General features: G+C 43.8%; 1 protein-coding gene across 3 annotated transcripts; it reads right to left on the bottom strand.

Moving 5' to 3' along the window:
• Window positions 1-424: 424 nt before the first annotated feature.
• LOC308334421 (14-3-3 protein theta-like) lies at window positions 425-17568 on the bottom strand. 3 transcript variants are annotated; one of them, XR_013965905.1, is made up of 8 exons: window positions 17468-17568; window positions 15398-15516; window positions 14097-14430; window positions 6516-6639; window positions 4879-5042; window positions 2871-2966; window positions 1583-1748; window positions 425-1468 (listed from the first exon to the last, which is right to left on the bottom strand). XR_013965905.1 is itself a non-coding variant. In XM_080791156.1 (7 exons), exons 3-7 carry the CDS (start codon window positions 14394-14396, stop codon window positions 1692-1694), a joined length of 741 nt encoding a protein of 246 aa, XP_080647282.1. In that variant the 5' UTR covers window positions 14397-14430; window positions 15402-15516; window positions 17468-17568; the 3' UTR covers window positions 1506-1691. The 3 variants fall into 3 exon arrangements, 1 of the variants encoding a protein (XP_080647282.1); XR_013965906.1 differs by having other exon boundaries at window positions 15402-15516; XM_080791156.1 differs by lacking the exon at window positions 425-1468 and having other exon boundaries at window positions 1506-1748; window positions 15402-15516.
• Window positions 17569-18743: the final 1175 nt, after the last annotated feature.

Below are 18743 nucleotides of genomic sequence, written 5' to 3'. Positions count from 1 at the left end.
CTCCCGACATGCGTGGCTTAGGATACAAATAATCCGTGCTGCGGGGTTAAAAAAATCACCCGTGGCTTCCTGTGAGGTTAGGGTTTGGGATAGTGTTAGTGTTAGTCTGACTAACGGGAGGTCGGACCCTTTTTTTACTACACTTTGTAGATTATATTCGGTATGGCAATCGAAGGAGATTGATTGCTATAGGCATGCGATGCATGATACAGAATCTTTTGCCGATGTTCCGATCGTGTACGCGATCGATTCAGCCGATGCCGAAATCTTTTATTTCACTGCAATAATGCTACGTGTTTGCGCCGGTGTTGAACGTTATACTGTAGCCTCAGTATGGGTGTATGTTGTGAGCTTAAAGCTTCCCGTACTTCGAATGCTGACAATAGCCGACCTAAAAGCTCACTGTGAACTTGTAGATGTGCCATTTTCAGCAAACGGCTCCTCTGTACGAAATAAATGTATGTAACATTCCTACCCATCTCAAATTTACTGCAACTTACGTATGGAAAACATACAGTATAGTGTATTTTCAGCAAGCACAGAGTCATTCCAACAACACAAAATCAACACCTCATATCAATGTGACATATTGGGCAAAATCCGACAATTGATACAGAGCGCGATACGATAAACACAAGTCTATCGTTGGCCGATACCGACAAGCTGACTCATATATTGTGCATCCCAAAGATTGTTTTATTCTCTCCTTAATATTACGTACAGTACACTAAACTGTTAAGACTAAAGACTAATAAGCAGTCTACAAGTTGGTAACCGTTTTACATGTAATAACTTTTGAACCACGATTGTATTTTGTGGGTCAACTCACACGTTGTTTAACTTGGCTCCGCCTTCTGTTCCGAATGGCATTTCGGTCACAAGTTGAAGTTGTACTTCATTAAACGTGTTTTTTTCTTTTTTACTTTTAAAGCACCAAGACTGGCATTGACATGTTTCTCCTCAGTTGTTTGTTTATTTAATTCATGTATTAATTCATGGACAGGAGGCTGCAGGAAGGTGCAAGGAGTGGATTAGCAGGTCAAAAATCTGGCACACGTATTCTACATGCAAACACACGCGCGCGCACATACACACAACATATTAACCATGTTGAAGACAATTAATGATCTCAAATTTCTTTCTCTCTCCCTCTCTCTCTCACACGCACACACACACACGCATACACACACACACAGAACATATCATTGCCGTCGGGCAGAAACCTCTTATCTCCATATTTCTTTGCGTTTTTCTTTTTTTTAATCCTTAGATCAATGTCCCATGATGATGTCATCATACCAATGTCACACAAAAGTATAAAAAGGTGGCGGTTTCAAAAGCGCATTGTGGCGCGCTTCGAGGTTGTACATCGGCGAATTTGAATCCTGAAAAGTTACAGTCTTGGTCACAATGAAGTTTCCACCCAACAGCAACGATATTAACCATGTTCACACACACACACACACACACACACACACACACACACACACACACACACACACACACACACACACACACACACACACACACACACACACACACACACACACACACACACACACACACACACACACACACACACGGCTATGGAGACACTGGGCGTTGAACATTATATTCAAGTGGAACGATAAAGGAATGAAAGAACGTGTAAAAAGGTTGTAGTTCTCTGGGAGAGACGACAGGGGGGCGCTCTAGTTCTCCCCTTCGCCAGGCTCAGCTTCCTCTGCTGCATTGTCAGACGTCCATAACTAGAAGGAACAGGAACAACCATGATTAATCATTATATTCCTATTTACCGTCAAGCCAGTGGAAGGAACACGTTATTCCAACCAGTTCCTTTTCCCCTCCATCAGCCGGAGCGGCTGGCCAGGGGGAGGCAGTTTAGAGACCAGGATTACGGCATGATTTATTTTGTGAGGGTACCTACCCTAGGTCGGGAAGAACATGCAAAACTCCACACTTTCTCTGGCCCCAGCCCTAAATGGACACTAAAGGTCTTTAACTCTGAGAGTTAAGTTTCCTTGAAAAGAAAACCTTTGAGAACCACTGTCCTAGTGGATTCATAATATGCCAGTGTCAGCGTGAATCAGTGTCATAGAAAACCTAGGGAGGGTGACATTCAGTAATGGGGTATTATGATCAAAGTAGTGTGTGTGTGTGTGGTGTGTGTGTGTGTGCAACACAAAAGCAGAGTAAACTAGAATGCTATCTGGCCCTAAACAGAGAATACACAGTGGCAGAATACCTGAGCACCGTGACCGACCCAAAACAAAGAAAAATCTTAACTAGGTACAGACTCAGTGAGCACAGTCTCGCGATCGAGAAAGGCCGTCATAGGCAGACCTGTATCCCGAGAGAAGACAGACTATGCACCCACTGCACACAAAATTAAGTGGAAACCGAGCTACACTTCCTAACCATCTGTCCATTGTACCAAGACATCAGAGACACAAACTTCCCACAGATTACAACCACACACAGAGATTTTGAAAACATGACTAATGACAAAAAACTCCCATATCTGCTGGGCGAAGTACAAAAATGTGCAAACACAGCAGCAAGATTCGTGAGTTGCTGTGATAGGAGAAGGATATCAAATGGAACACAACCACCCTAAAGACTAATCATTGTGTATATTCCTGCAACTATACCTGCATCGAGTGACCTTGGTACATAGAAATTGATCTATTGACGATTCTGACCTTCAAATGTACATCATTTTTGTTTCGATTGTATTGCTGTATTGTTCTTTCTGCCTTGGCAATGTAAACGTATGTTTTCTCATGCCAATGAAGCCCTTTGAATTGAAATTGTGTGTGTGTGTGTGTGTGTGTGTGTGTGTGTGTGCGTGCGTGTGTGCGTGTACGTACTGTCAGGTTGTCTCGGAGCAGCTGCATGATCAGCGTGCTGTCTTTGTACGAGTCTTCACTGAGCGTGTCCAGCTCTGCGATGGCCTCGTCGAACGCCTGCATGTACAACAACAGTCAGCGGTGGTTCAGAACATGACAGTATAGTAGCAAAATTATCCCCTGTATAATGATGTTGTACAATTTAGGCATTTAGCAGACGCTCTTGATCCAGAGCGACTTACATTCAAGCAAAAACAAAAGCATGGCATACATCATATATATATATAAAAGTAGTTATCGTGAAGCATGTATAAAATAAGAACGTAACAGTGGAGTATCTATGTCAACTATACACACTATACTATATACTAATTATATATTATACAATATAATTGTACTATAAAGTGCTATGACTACATAAAATGCAATTCTAGTGCTGTCTACGTAACGAGCTATAAGTCTGTCTAAAATCGACATGAAATGCTATCTAAGGGGCTAGGCTAGGGCAAGTGCTACGGGCCATGGTGGAGTCTGAAGAGGTGGGTTTTCAGACTACGGCGGTTGTGACTCGGGATGTCGTTGTGTGTGTGTGTGTGTGTGTGTGTGTGTGTGTGGGGGGGGGGGGGGGGGGGGGGGGAGAGTTAGTGGGGTAGTGAGGCGGAGTGTTAGCCAATAACAGCGCGAGGGTGTGACGGCGTGTTCAACCCCAGTAGTTGAAAACGCAATGCAATATATAATATAAATATAACCCGTAAAATATCTTAGTTTTTCCAACATTATTCATGTTCATTCTTGTCAAATGAACATTATTTATGTGCCAAGATCATCTGAAATGATCTTGTATACAGATTTATATAATTGTATAGTAGTCGATCTCTATACTCTGTAAAGAATAACATGAGAAAGAGACGGTGACTGCTTAATTAAGTTAATTTAGGACCTTCTAGCTGCAGTTCATTTCGTTTTATTAAACACATTTCTCCTGATGTAGCCTGTGTTTTGTAATGGCATCATCATGCTATTATGCCCATAGATATACAGAGTGAACTTAACAATTAAAAATGAATATAATACCTTTTATATAATCACAAACATGAATTATGTTTGTTATTTACAGCTAGGTAGAGTAGTGGGGCGAGATGGAACGTATGGTAACTAAGATATTCAATAGAAACATTCATACATTTTGAATGCCAGATTTAGCCATCATGAGCGCAAATATCCAATGGGTCCCTCCCAGGGTCAGGAGCTGAGCAGCAACAACAACCCATAGCCTGAAGTGACATGGCTCGATGGGAGGGGTGGTGGAGCCAGATTTGAATCAGTTTTGTAACCTTTCACTTCTGTGTACAAACCTTAGAGTATATATGAATAGAGACGGCACCCAGAGGAAACCCTGAGGCGAAATGGACATAGTGGCCGAACTTGGTATTGCATCGTGGACCCAAACACATGAACGCGATAGTCCGTTGACTATCATTGTGCACGGTCACGACGGCAGCACGTCCGTGCGCGTTCGTGCACGTTCAACGGCAGCGCCTTCATGTGTTTGGGGCAAATCCATCCCAGAATGCACTCTGTTCCTACACGGAAGGAGGAGTGAAATCGCCTCATGCGCTTTTGAGCAACTTAATGCAAGTGGATGGAAGGAGAACTCGGATGCCATCTCTATTCATATATACTCTAAGGTACAAACACTGAAGGTTGTCTATATCTCCTTTAAGTATCAATACTGCAATATAGAACTACTCGATATGTTACAAGTAATTGTCCAGAATTCAAATTGTACTTGAGTAAAACTACAAAGGTATTGGCTTCAAAATGTAGTTAAAGTCATTCATCACTGGCAGTGGGTGGATTATTTATGAATTTAATCTGGCAGTAACTGGAAATAGCCAATCTACAAGCTGTCAATTCCCGACGCATTGAGAGCTTGTAGGTGGGCTGGTTTCGTTGCGCACCATGCTTCCATTGTCCAAATGACTGAAATCAGTCGTGTGTGTGTGTGTGTGTGTGTGTGTGTGTGTACCTTCTTGGCCAGGCTGCAGGCTGTGTCAGGCGAGTTGAGGATCTCGTAGTAGAAGACGGAGAAGTTCAAGGCCAGGCCCAGTCTGATGGGGTGTGTGGGCTTCATCTCCTTCTGACTGATGTCCAACGCATCCTGGTACGCTGTCTGAGAGTTACCGATGGTCTCTGACGGAGGGACACGGAGAAAAAAGTTGTTACCCCATAGTCTCTGACAGGGGGACATGGAGAAAAGAGTTACCCATGGTCTCTAACAAGGGGACATGGAGAAAAGAGTTACCCATGGTCTCTGAAAGGGGGACATGGAGAAAAGAGGTACCCATGGTCTCTGAAAGGGGGACATGGAGGAAAGAGTTACCCATGGTCTCTGAAAGGGGGACATGGAGGAAAGAGTTACCCATGGTCTCTGAAAGGGGGACATGGAGAAAAGAGGTACCCATGGTCTCTGACAGGGGGACATGGAGGAAAGAGTTACCCATGGTCTCTGACAGGGGGACATGGAGAAAAGAGGTACCCATGGTCTCTGACAGGGGGACATGGAGAAAAGAGGTACCCATGGTCTCTAACAGGGGGACATGGAGAAAAAAGGAGTTACCCATGGTTTGAGAACCAGCGGACTACATACGATATGAACTGCACTTCTAGCTATTATTGTTGGTGCTGTGAATCTCTGTGCCTCCCCCTCCCCACCCCTCCCCCCTCTCTTTTTCAAGCCAAGCGGTCGAGGCAGATGGCCGCCCACCTAGAGCCCAGGCTCTGCTCAAGGTTTTTTTTTCCGCCTTACTGCTGTAGCTAAAGTGTTCGCTTAATATGGAGGGATCGTCGGACCACTGTCCATTAAAAGGACAATTCTGAAGCAGCCGTTCTCAGCGAAATTCTGATGTTATATCTACTAAAGCACCTTGAATGCCCGGATGTAGATGGAACCAGTAAATCAGCGCGCCCAGCGATTTGCAGCTTCAGAGCCCATTTCAAGGTGGCACGGCGCCATCTTGGATAGTGCTAGATGTAGCCAAAATACCCTTTGGAGGATCGACAACCAACGTGGGTATGATCACTTCTAACGCGACGGGACAGCGACGGGCCGTCAAAAACACAATCTTTGGTTATAATTGGAAGCATTGATTTAGATCAAGAGTTATTCACGTTTTAAGATTTTCGATCCCATCCATTAAAAGGGAGTGGGACCACTGTGGATGACGTTCCAACCGGAAATGACATAGAATGTTGCCCAATAGGCGCTCCCAGCCTGTAGAGCGGTGCGGCTCGGTTATGGAATGATAAATGTACCGTCTTTTGATTCATCTCCGTCCTGGGCATCCGACGTAATTAATTAACTCAAATCTGTTCCAGGGGGGTCCCTGGAACAACATATTGTCAGATGGGGCTACAGATAATTCTGGGGGTCCTTGACATGAACAAATTAGAAGCTTTTTTTTTTTTTTTTTTGCCTCCGGTCTAAATGGGTTAAGCAAAAAACAACAAGCAACGAGATTATGAAAACGTCGTTATGATCACACTTATTTTGGAACACAATGACATTGTCATACAGTATACTGGTAGTCCCATTGCTACAGAGACGCCAGGACTTTTAAAAACTACTTGGTCACAGTGAAGTCACAGGCAGGCAGGGAGACATACCTTTCTTGTCCTCTCCAGAGGCGACCTCGGCCAGGTATCTGAAGTAATCTCCCTTCATCTTCAGGTAGAACACTTTACTCTCTGGGTTAGTCGCATTTTCAATCAGATACTTGTTGAGCAGACCCTGAGGAGACACAGACAGACAGACAGACAGACAGAGAGACAGACGGAGAGACAGACAGAAACAGAGGTTAACAGACTTGCTGGGTTGGTACAACATTCTTGATAAGAGGCTGAGCATTTGTCCGAAAATGGTACATGGTACATTTTGTCCAAGGCGCTTTACATAGATTGTGCATTTACATTCAACTGCACACACAGTCATAGACCGATTGCAGGGGAAACCATGCAAGGCATAAACCTGCACATGAGGAGCAATTAGGGATTCAGATTTCAGAGTCTTGCTCAAGGACACTTCGACACAAACTCTGGGGGAGCCCGGGATCGAACTGGGAACCTCGTGGCTGCCATCCGGCCACTCTACACCTGAGCCAACGACGCCCATGCCTTTCAGAAAGACGAACATAAATAATTTCTCAACTATTTAAAAAACAGGCTGAAAGACTAGAGGAGAGGGTTAAGATCTACGTGGGCCGTACTTCATTTCTCACGTTTCATGGAAAACGGCAGTGACAAATCCTACATACAAGGTTTAACGAGACTGCGGTCAATTAGAGAATCTTGTTTGTTTGCACTCTTCAAAGAAGGTAATCAAGGTATTGGGCTCAGGTTCGGACTGAATTTTGTCAAGGTAATTTTTTTTAGACACAGACACATGGAAAAAAGCAAAATAAAATATCATGACTGAAGGTTTAATGCATTTAAACCCAAGTTCGATTCTACAAATGTCTTCTAAACCATGACAATTTTCTGAAAAACCTATGTTTCTATATCAGTGGTTCTCAAACTATTTCATGTCAAGGACCCCAGAAATTAAATGCAATTGGCCGCCGACCCCCATCAGAAAATATGTTGTTCCAGGGACCCCCCAGAAGCAAAGATTTGAGTTAAAAACGTTTGCTCTGAAAGAATGTAAATTCAAAGACTTTTGAATTTTCACGATTTTTCAAAAATAGCAGATCTACAAGCTCGTAGCAGTGCACTCGGTGCTATGAGCTTGTAGATCTGGTATTTTTCAATAGCTAAATGGAATGGCTGAATGGGTTAATGGCGTTTAGGTATTCTCATTCTAAAGCCGCTTCTGTTCCACATTACAGTAAATGGTAAATGGTGCATTGATATAGCGCCTTTATCCAAGGCGCTTTACATAGATTGTGCATTACATTCACCCACACATTCATACACCGATGGCGGTGGAAACCATCCAAGGCACCAACCTGCACATCGGGAGCAATTCACCCTTTAACGTCAGCCTTCCAACCCGGGAGGTGAAATCTTCCATTACTACATCGCCAGCGTATAAGGCTGATCTCTCTTTAGAAGCGTTAATATTCTAACCGAGATGCATGATGAAGTCAGAAATTAGGACAACATGCAACGTGCGCAACATTTGAGTCAACAATGACTAAAATCTGTCATGGCGACTGAGAACTTTAATCCATGTAGACGGGGACAAAGGCAAACACAGACAGCCGGAGACAAAGACAGACAGCCGGAGACAAAGAGACAGACAGAGAACTTGACTCATACCAATGACGGCTCAGGTGAGAAACCAGTGTGCTAAACCCTCTAAGCTCCATTTGATCAGACATTGTGACATTTTGGCATATCTTAACTACACGCACGCCTCAAACAGAGTCCCCCGGTGTGAAGTGAGTTGTGAATCACTTCTAGGTCACCCGTCCTTCCGCCACAAGCGGTGACTTCACCCAGAAAAAAGCCATGCAGATACAAAGAATCAACCGTGTTCCACTTCCTGCACGAAGGAGACGACCACTAGTACTCCCGTTTCCTGTATGAACTCGAGACACATGGTGCTGGAGCGATGCCCAAAACAGTTCCTTTTTTTGAAAATAGTGAAAATGTGATGCTTTGTGAGCTATTTCCGATAAATAGAATAAAGATTTAAAAGGCTATATGGAAGCGTGGATGAAGCACAGATGTGTGTCGTATCTGCGTGTGTATCCCGTCTGACGAGTGGTTTATGCTGCTCGTGTGTTGTGACTGTCGCTGGCTGCTGATGCTGCTGCATAGTTAAAGAGCGCCATAAGCATGCCGCATGCGCCCGTCCTACGCTGGAAGAAGCAGATCTACAAGTTATCTACCCATCGCAATGCACAGCGCTTTGGGGTTGTACATCTGTGTTTTTCCCACAGTTAGTTGGATTATTTCGATTCACAACTTTAGGATCGAACCAACGTCCGATGCAGACGCTATTTTGACCGATCCAGAAAACGCATGCATCGATGTAGTCGCATCGTTAATGATATCCCCAAAATAATCATATTTGACCTGGGGATGGGGCCAGAGTTGAGACATTACATTTAGTTTGACTCAGGTCTTTTTTTCATTTCTTAGATACCTTATCCACTAGTTTGGGTCCGGGGCAAACCCTCAAATTTCTATTTTGGGTTCATAAACGTGACAGCAGCCCTACTGGTGTCCTCACAAATACAGTAATATGTGTGTGTGTGTGGTTACGTAATGATGACTGTAGCAGCAGCTGTTCGACCAGATGCTGCAATAACACGACTACTACAACACATCAACATACAATGACCTACATCACACACACACACACACACACATCAGTAGGGCTGTCACAATTATGAAATTTCACTTTATGATTAATCGCCACGCAAATAATTGCGATAAACGATTCCTTCGCGTTTTTTGTGTCGTTGAATATGTGAATAAAATGTGTCGCCGAATATGTGAATAAAAATGGAATTTCTGTTTTTGCTTCTAGGCTTTGAAGTAGCACAGGGCAGATAGAACAAATAACAGATATAATAAATAACCCTATACAAAGACATGACTGACATATTTACGTTATGTTATACTTAAAATATCCGGCGAGCCTTCCTGCGTCCGAAACGGTCGAGAAGTGACAGAGTTACCGTGTTGCATCTTTCCGTGCTCGGACACGTACGTACAGGCACACATAGCTGCGTAATGGAGCGGAAGCACCGCTCAAAAAAACCAGCAAGCTCACAGCACGCCGCGCTGTGATGCGGTGTGTTGTAGATCGGCTATCTTTGGGGTGTGCAACAGCAAGGTACAAAGAAGCATAAATCAAGCCTAATTCTAAAGCATAAAGCACCATTTGTCTTGTGAGAACCAGACATTTCTGGCCCTCACAAGTACAGTAACACAAGTACACATTACTACATTAGAGATGCACCAAATCCATTCGGTATTCGGTTGATTTTAGAGCCGAGGTTACCTTTCGTAAACCTACTGATTTGTTGCGACGGCGTGATCAAAACGTAATCATGTTTCCCTAGTACACAGTGTGTGTGTGTGTGTGTGTGTGTGTGTGTGGGTGGGTGTGTGCATTAAGACTGTGGATTAGTGACTTACACAGTGGATACGTAAGCCTGCTGTATAACTATGGCTCATAGATCCATATCGTGATATGACACTAATGATTATCTGGCATCTGTGACAGACAGAGACAGAGACAGAGACAGAGACAGAGACAGAGACAGAGACAGACAGAGAGAGAGAGAGAGGCAGGATGGGTGGTCGTTGTGACCCATCCTCATTAGGCCCGTCTAATGATTTTAACATAATCGTCTAATAGCAATTATCTGAGAATAGATCATCACAAAAATGTGTGCCTAAATCATCATGATGAATAATAACATTCAACATGTAAAAAAGCACAAATAGCAGCTATCCTTACAGTTTTTAGGTCCAATTTTTGATTGCGAAGGCCAAAGAAAATGTATCTTATTCATTTCAGCGACAGAAACACAATTAAATCGTAATTATTTGTTAATTATTGACAATGGTCAACATCAATGTTGTAACAGTGACAGCCCTAATCCTCATATACAGTATGGATTAGTTAATATATCAACAAATTGATTAATTAAATTAACTGTTATATACTACTATAATGTAAAGTGCTTTGGATAAAGATGAATCATAAAAAAAGAAATTAAGAAAAACGTTAAAATATGGAGATTTCTGCAACGATATAGAGATATGATTTAGTACTCGTCTTGTCTGGGCTTAAATTTTGAGGAAGTAATATTATCTACAGGACACAAAAGGGGAGGAGTTTGAACTGTACATTTCCTGTACAGTGTTCACTGCATTTCAAAGCCTCGTTCCTGTGTGTGTGTGTGTGTGTGTGTGTGTGTGTGTGTGTGTGTGTGTGTGTGTGTGTGTGTGTGTGTGTGTGTGTGTGTGTGTGTGTGTGTGTGTGTGTGTGTGCCTCGACTCTCGACCAGACAAACAATGCACATAGAATAGAACTACACTTAATCCAACTGCACCGCCAATCTCTTGACCCAGTTACCACGCACGCACACACATGTACACACATGTACACACATGTACACACACACACACACACACACACACACACACACACACACACACGGTGCTAGAGATGCAAATATTCCATTAATTCCTCTATTGATAGTCGGTTCACCTTATCGATTGATTGTCGATTAATTGGATGAGCGGTGATTTACCCGAGAACCTGAGTTCGTTATTAGTACTAGTACCAACTGCTGCGGTTCAATCTTTCCATTGACTCATTTAGTCGACTTCATTCGAAATGATCTAGTCGATTCAACACAAAGACATTATTGACAAATTTCATAATTTTATACTTTCAAAAAACATGTTTAAATAGCGGAAATCTGTCATTTCTGGAAAATGCATGGACTTTTAGTTTGGACTGCGATTATCTCAAATAAGGGTTAGAGAGAGAGAGAGAGAGAGAGAGAGAGAGAGAGAGAGAGAGACACAGACAGAGAGACACAGACAGACAGAGAGAGAGAGAGAGAGAGCGAGAGAGAGACAGAGACAGACAGACAGACAGACAGACAGACAGACAGAGACAGAGAGAGAGAGAGAGAGACACACAGACAGACAGACACAGACAGACACACAGACAGACAGAGACGGTCAAAGGTCACAATCTCTTTCCTCACTGACGGGGAATTTCCCCCTCCCACACACAGCCTGATGATGTCACAATGACACCAGTGTGTACACACGCTTATGGAAGCCTTGTCGTAAATTAAAGCCCTACTTGATCAGACTTTAGCGTCACAACAAAAGCATCAAAAGTAGCAGATCCGATCAGCGTAACACTTTTGAACATAAAATAAACACACATGTGATTTAATGCTCTATTCTTTTAAGCATTTTTCATTGAAATATTCTCTCTGGCACAAAGTATTTTGAGATCGGGATCCGCAGCCAGATATACATATAATTTTGAGGGTCCTTGACATGAAAAGGTTTGAGAACCACCGACATAGAAAGTTAGAAACCTAGGTTTTTTTTTCCAAAGACAATTGGCCTCAGGTCTCAATGGGTTGGATAAAAAACGGAAGTACTTCTTCCAGCCGAAAGCAGCAGGTATTGATTAGCACAGTGTATGTGTATGCGTGCGTGCGTGCGCGCGCGCGCGTGCGTGCGTGCGTGCGTGTGTGTGTGTGTGTGTGTGGAGAGAGAGGACAATAAAGGAAGGTCATTCCACTGACCACAGATCAATGGCAGCAGGTTTTCTTGCGTCCTGATAGGAATCACCTGAGTGACCGGGTCACCGTCTAGAGGTGAGCTGAGGGAGCGGCCGAGCAACAACGCCCTAGGAGACTGGTTCTCAACCCGTGGTCCATGGACCGGCAGTGGTCCTTGAGGAGCGTCCAGGTGGTGTCCCCCCCCCCAGATAAATGACGGAGAGTTGGTAACCAAATGGACCCTTATAGATCTTTGACTGTGTTGTTCGATTAAATAATAATCGCCAAATCGAAATTTGATAGCAGATTGCGTAGGCTTTACTTATGGAGAGTATAGCAGTGACTATAAATGTCCCAGATAAGAAAGGGGGTCTTTCCTTTCAGAGCTTCATATAAGTGCTCATTATGTTCTCAGCAGTACGACAGGAACACTGGCTAATTATTCCAACATTGTAAACGCTAGAGAACGTTAGGAGAGACAGACGCCCACACACGGTCGCAGTCTAGATGCTAGGGAGACTGAGGAGACTTTTACTCTGTCATCCAAGGCTGCTTGCTCAAATCAAATCTGAGCTTTCTTTTAGTGATGGGTTTTTGAGCATGTCATTCATGCTTTTATCCGACACGTTTGGACTGCACTTTATGTTGGCTTAAACCGAGCCTCACTCCCAATCTTCCGCCGTAGTCTGAAAACTCCAACCTCTTCAGACTTCACTTTAGCCCGTAGCGCTTGCCCTAGCCCCCGTATGCCCTAGACCAGTAGGGGTTTTCAACCCTTTTATACTGAAGTACCACCATCAGAAAATATCTGGCTCTCCAAGTACCACCACAATAACTGATGTTAAAACACAGGAGCGTAGACCAGCTATTCAGCTATTATTAACCCAGGAGGAACATTGTATTTTTATTTTTTTTGTTCCTTTCCTAAGACAATTTCGCTGCTGCTCTGATGCACAACTGATACATTTCTAATGTGATCCTTTCTAAAATGTTACGGCTAGGTGTGCTGTCGTGCTAACTTCAACACGGCTGGAGAGCCTATTTCAACCAATTGCTTGGTCAGACTCAGAACAACTAACTGTATTAATATACCTATGTCCTTTTTTGGGCGACTCCTCTGAGTACCACCAGAGGGGGGCTCAAGTACCACTACTGGTACTAGTACCAGTGGTTGGGAACCCATGCCCTAGACCTAGACGACCGTATAGGCGCATGCAAAGGCTACAAATGTAATTTAGATGGCACGTTATGTAGACAGATTATTGACAAAGTCATTAATTATTGACCTGGCATCCTAGTGTTTATATTTTCAATGTACGGGATATTGTACTGTTAGACTGACGATAGGTTCTTGGTTTCTTTTTGATCCTAGATGACCATTTCGATGCATTTGATTCATTACCATGTGTTGGTTCTCGCTTAAAAAACCTCTGCTAAATGCCTAAATTGTAGATTGGTGTCGTGGCCTTGCAGATCGGCTACTTTCGGTGAGCCCCGTGCCGCCTCAGAAACGGGCATAGCGACAGACCAACCTGCTGTGGGTCAGGGTGTTAACACATTGAGTCCTGCATGGAACACATCTGTGGCAGCTTTGAACCACTTTAACCATTATTTTAAAGCAGATATACAAGCTCATAATGTGGCACCGAGTGCCACGCTAAGAGCTTGTAGATGTGCAATTTTTGAAAATTTGCAAAAACGTGTGCAAATCTTTAAATATAATATTCTTTCACAGCGAACGTTTCTAACTCATATCCTTGCTTCTGGGGGAGGTCACTGGAACAACATATTTTCAGATGGTGGTCCGGCGGCCGAATACAAATCATTTTGGGGTCCTCCTTGACATCAAATAGTGTGAGAATCACTGATATATACTGCAGAAACATGAGGATGTTCAGAAAACTGACATGATTGTTTTTTAGAAGACGACGTGTAGAATCCAGGTCTCCAGGTCTCAACAAACGTCGGCACTCACCAGCACGTCGTTGCAGATCTCGCGCAGCTCGCCCTCCACCTTCTCCCGGTACTCCTTCACCATGGCCAGCTTGCGGTCGGCGCTGCCCTCCGTGGTCTTCTGCTCGATGGCGGAGATGACGCGCCAGGCCGAGCGCCGCGCGCCCACCACGTTCTTGTAGGCCACCGACAGCAGGTTGCGCTCCTCGCAGGTCAGCTCGGCGCCCTGCTCCGTCACCTCCTTCATGGAGGCGGCCATGTCGTCGTAGCGCTCCGCCTGCTCCGCCAGCTTGGCCTTCTGGATCAGCTCCGTTTTGTCCATGATCTTTGGCTGTGAGGGGATGTTGTCGTCGAGGCTGCAACGATTGAATCGTAATCAAATCGATTATTCAATTAGCAATTAAAAGTTTGTAATAGCAATTGAATCGGCAACTAGTTTTGGGGGGTTTTTTTTGCAATTAATTGATTAGTTTTTCCACTTAACCATAGTTTTTCCAGTGTTAAATGTAACTAAGTAAAGGAGTGTGCCCTATGCAGAATCACGGTATCCAAAAACATCTCAAGTCTGAGGCCATCAACATCTTAAAAAAAAAGATTACCTGCAGTATTTGTAAGACGTTTCTATTGTACATTAACATTAAAGCCAATACTACTATGTCTGTACCTGTATTTTCCAAAATGTTTAATAATAGTCTATAGAAAATATAAGCTGATACAAAGCGCACAACACAGCGTTGTGATGTTGAGGTGGTCTTGCAGATGAGCTAATTCCACCATTTCTCAACAGATAAATGCAGATTCATCAACAGCTTTCTCATAGCTGTTGATGAATTGAATACATAGGACCACAATGGAAACAAGTACAATGCTTTTTTTTTTTTCGTCCCATCCTTTTAGCCTTGAATGTCTTACTGACGTTTACATTTCTGACTAGTAGTATTGAGTACTGAAGTAGGGATAGACCGAACACCGACTATAGGAAACAGTTGCCTGAAAACTGAATAGTCAAACATGATTAATAATAATTATATAATTTATAAAAACAATTACCAGTTTTTGTACCATTGCTGTCATGGCCGTACCTTTGTTGTAGAGCTACATGATAATGGCATAAGACAAGATGACATTTTGTTCACATCACCACGACACGACAGGTAACCCTAGTTCTTTGACTATTCGGTTTCGGCTCTAAAATCAACTGAATACCGAATACCGAATATGCATTTCTTTTTTGTTGCCACTATTCGACAGAAAATTTTGGTGGCCGAATATTCGGTGCATCCCATTCCCTATACTGAAGTATTCAATCAATGAAAAACAGACCTACAGTCAGTCAGTAAGGACCAGAGAGAGAAGAAGGATGCACGGACTGCCGCTCGGGGGAGGAGGAGGGAGGGTCCTGGTGTTGGGAGGAGAAGTAGCTGATAGGTCACTGGCACTTCCTGGAAGAAAACACAGTCATGTTGTTGTTACAGCAACAACTGATGCAACGTGTGTGTGTGAGAGAGGTGATATCCACCCCACCTCTGGTCATACATTTATGTCTGGTGGTGGGGATACGTTTCATTCATCATACTTGTCTGATGTGATATGTTTGATATCGCCTCATCTCCAAAACTGTTACTTTTTAGGATTCAAATGATGTGTTTTCCGAGGCTAATGCCAAAGTTGAATCGAGTGGATCTGGATACTTTTGATGCTTTCGTGTGACACCCTGGTCAACAGCGGCAATATTTTTGTTTCATAATTGAACAGTACTGTTCAATTAAAAGTGTGAATGTGAAGCCACCGTTAATGTCTTCATCCCTTTGGGAAATGCTATATTCAAATTGGTGTGGCTGTCACAAACCTACACGGTCTTATGGGGATCCCGATCCCTGTGGACGCCTGGACAGTGGGTGGATCTTTGAAAACATTTGAAAATTGGTACAAATCTTTGAATATATAAATATAACGGTTTAAAATCAAATCTTTGCTTCTAGGAGGTTCCTGGCCCAAACTATTTTGGAGCTGGGGGTCTGCAGCAAAGACATGACAAGGTTTGAGAACCGCTGCTTTAAACTAGATTTTCTACAGTTTGTCCAAATTGATGTATTCTCATAAACACACACAAGCATATTTAGAACATCACAGTGTGTGACGGTTACCTTTTTCCCCCATTTTTTTTTAATGGAACCTCAGTTAGAAGTGAACCCAGCCTCTTTCAGGACCCTATTTAAATAGGGCTACAACTGAAACCAAAGATAAAATGCCTAAGCAGTATACTGATGCAAGAATGAACCCTAAAACCCTCTAAATAATATCCCTGAAAGAAAGGCAAGGACATGGCCCAAATTAAGACTTTAACCCATTTAGACCCGGAGGGCCCATTCTACAAATGCCTTCTAAATCAGTAGTTCTCAAACTTTTTCATGCCAAGGACCCCCCAAATGACCCCCGAAGATTCACCCCTCCTATCTCAATCTGTTGTGCCAGACCCCCCCCAGACCCCACATCTTATGTATTAGCTTCATGTGAATTGTGAAAGCTTCATGTCACCACGCTCTGCACAATTTGGACAAAGATACATGGAATATTGTAATAACACAAAATGCAATTACACTGTTGCAATGCAATTCACGTTCAATGCGGTGTCAATTATTCACAACGCAGATTTCACCAATTCAACTTGCATTTTCAATGCATTGTGCTCATTCAAATCAAAATCAATGCATTCCGTCAATGCGTTAAAATGACACATTTTAGAATTGTATTGTACCGTCTCTAAAATCTAAATCCCACTCCATCTCTCACCCCAGCCAGTGTAAAACATACATAAATCAGATTCAGAACACACTGCCTGTATCTCATTGCAGTGTCATTATCATACCATAAAGCATCCATGTTCCATCTACATTTATGAATTATGATCATCATCGTAATCATATAATTAACGGGGAAATCGCACATCTAAAAAACCTAAAACGCACATTGAACAACACCTTAACACTAAATAAACATGATACAGCCATCAATATTACTCAGAAAGTAGCGTTTTATTATAATACATGATGAATCGGGTTAGCAGCATGACGCTACTAGCCCAACGGGGCTAACCACCTGACATACACCTCGCCGCACGACCGCGCCGCGCGCCCGAAAACACCCGATCTACAAGCTTACAGCGCGTCGCATCGGCGGCGCGCTGTGAGCTTGTAGATCGGCTATTTTCCGTAGTAGTAGCAGCAGCCCCAGAATGGGGCTCAAGCCGCTCAACGCGTGAAAAATGGCATTTGATGATTTGAATGACATTTGATCGTCGAGTGCGGCGGAAAGATTGCGTCAAAACACGTCCAGTGACGGAGTAAGTGGGTTTATGTGTGTATATGTATGTATATTCGCATATTTTCTGACCTGTTTCCGAGGTTCTCTTCTTGTGCTGCCGCTGGCTGCTGACTGAAGCTAAGCTGCTGTGAGCCGTACGGAGGGGAGGAGCCGAGAGGGGGGGGGCGGGGGACGTATAACTACAACCGAACGTGACTGTGTGTGGTGTGTGGATTAGTTGGTTGGTGGTGGGGGCGGGGCCCCGGCCTCGTTCGGAGCCAATCGGAGACGTAACGTTCGACGGCAGCTGGCCCAATGACTCGGTAATAAATGGCTAAAACCCGCCCTGCCCGGGCCCCGCCCAACGCCTTGATGTGACCAAGAAAGGAAGGACTTCGTTTTAATTTTATTTAATTGTATTTCATTTTTAATTTTTAGATGGCGGTTTGGGAAGTTCAAACCTGGTTGAACACACACACACGACACACACACACAGACACTCACGCTCACAGTCACAAACATACCAGGCCCAGAGCCAATTAGATAGATAGACTATCTATTACTTAGTAAGTGTAAGGGGTAGAGCGTTAAACATTTTTGATGCTATATAGCCTGTTATTAAGACATTTAGCTGGGGACCCCCTGGAAATCCTCCAAGGACCCCTGCAGGTCACCCTGGAGGCCTGGACACTACAACCAGTGGAATAAATGACTACAAAAATGTATCAAATTAATTCTCTCTCTCTCTCTCTCCTTCCCTCCATCCCTTTCCCTCCCTCTGTGTGCGTGTGTGTGTGTGTGTGTGTGTGTGTGTGTGTGTGTGTGTGTGTGTAGGGGAGAGAGAGAGATACGTGGGCTGTAGGGGGCAAATGTCAGCAGTTTGAAGAGCTGATCTCACGCACACACACACACACACACACACACACACACACACACACACACACCTCCCTCAACACCCCTCCCTGATGCATGATGGGACTAGTCACGACTCTCCTCAACTCCACTCTCCTCTACTCCCTTCTCCTCTCCTCAACTCCCCTCTCCTCTCCTCTCCTCTGAGTCCTCTCGTCACTTCCCACTCCTCTTCCCTTCCCTTCTCACCTCCCCCCTCTCCTCTCCTCTCCTCTCCTCCCCTCTCCTCTCTCCTCTCCTCTCCTCCCCCTCTCCTGATTTATACTTAGAGGCTTGTTGATGTCACGCACAGAAAAAAGCAGATCTACAAGCCCACACAGCTTTAGGTGCATAGAGTTAAAATGGTAAGAATTGTATTAATGAAACCACTCTCCAAAGTACAGTACAAAACGTGTTTGTGTGCATGCATGCATGCATGCGTGTGTGCAGTGTGTGTGTGTGTGTGTGTGTGTGT

The sequence above is a fragment of the Protomyctophum bolini genome (genome assembly GCF_963924005.1).
Source record: "Protomyctophum bolini genome assembly, chromosome: 19".
NCBI classification, from domain to species: domain Eukaryota; kingdom Metazoa; phylum Chordata; class Actinopteri; order Myctophiformes; family Myctophidae; genus Protomyctophum; species Protomyctophum bolini.
The sequence above is the reverse complement of the archived record's forward strand: the minus strand, read 5'-3'. Positions and strand labels throughout refer to the sequence as shown.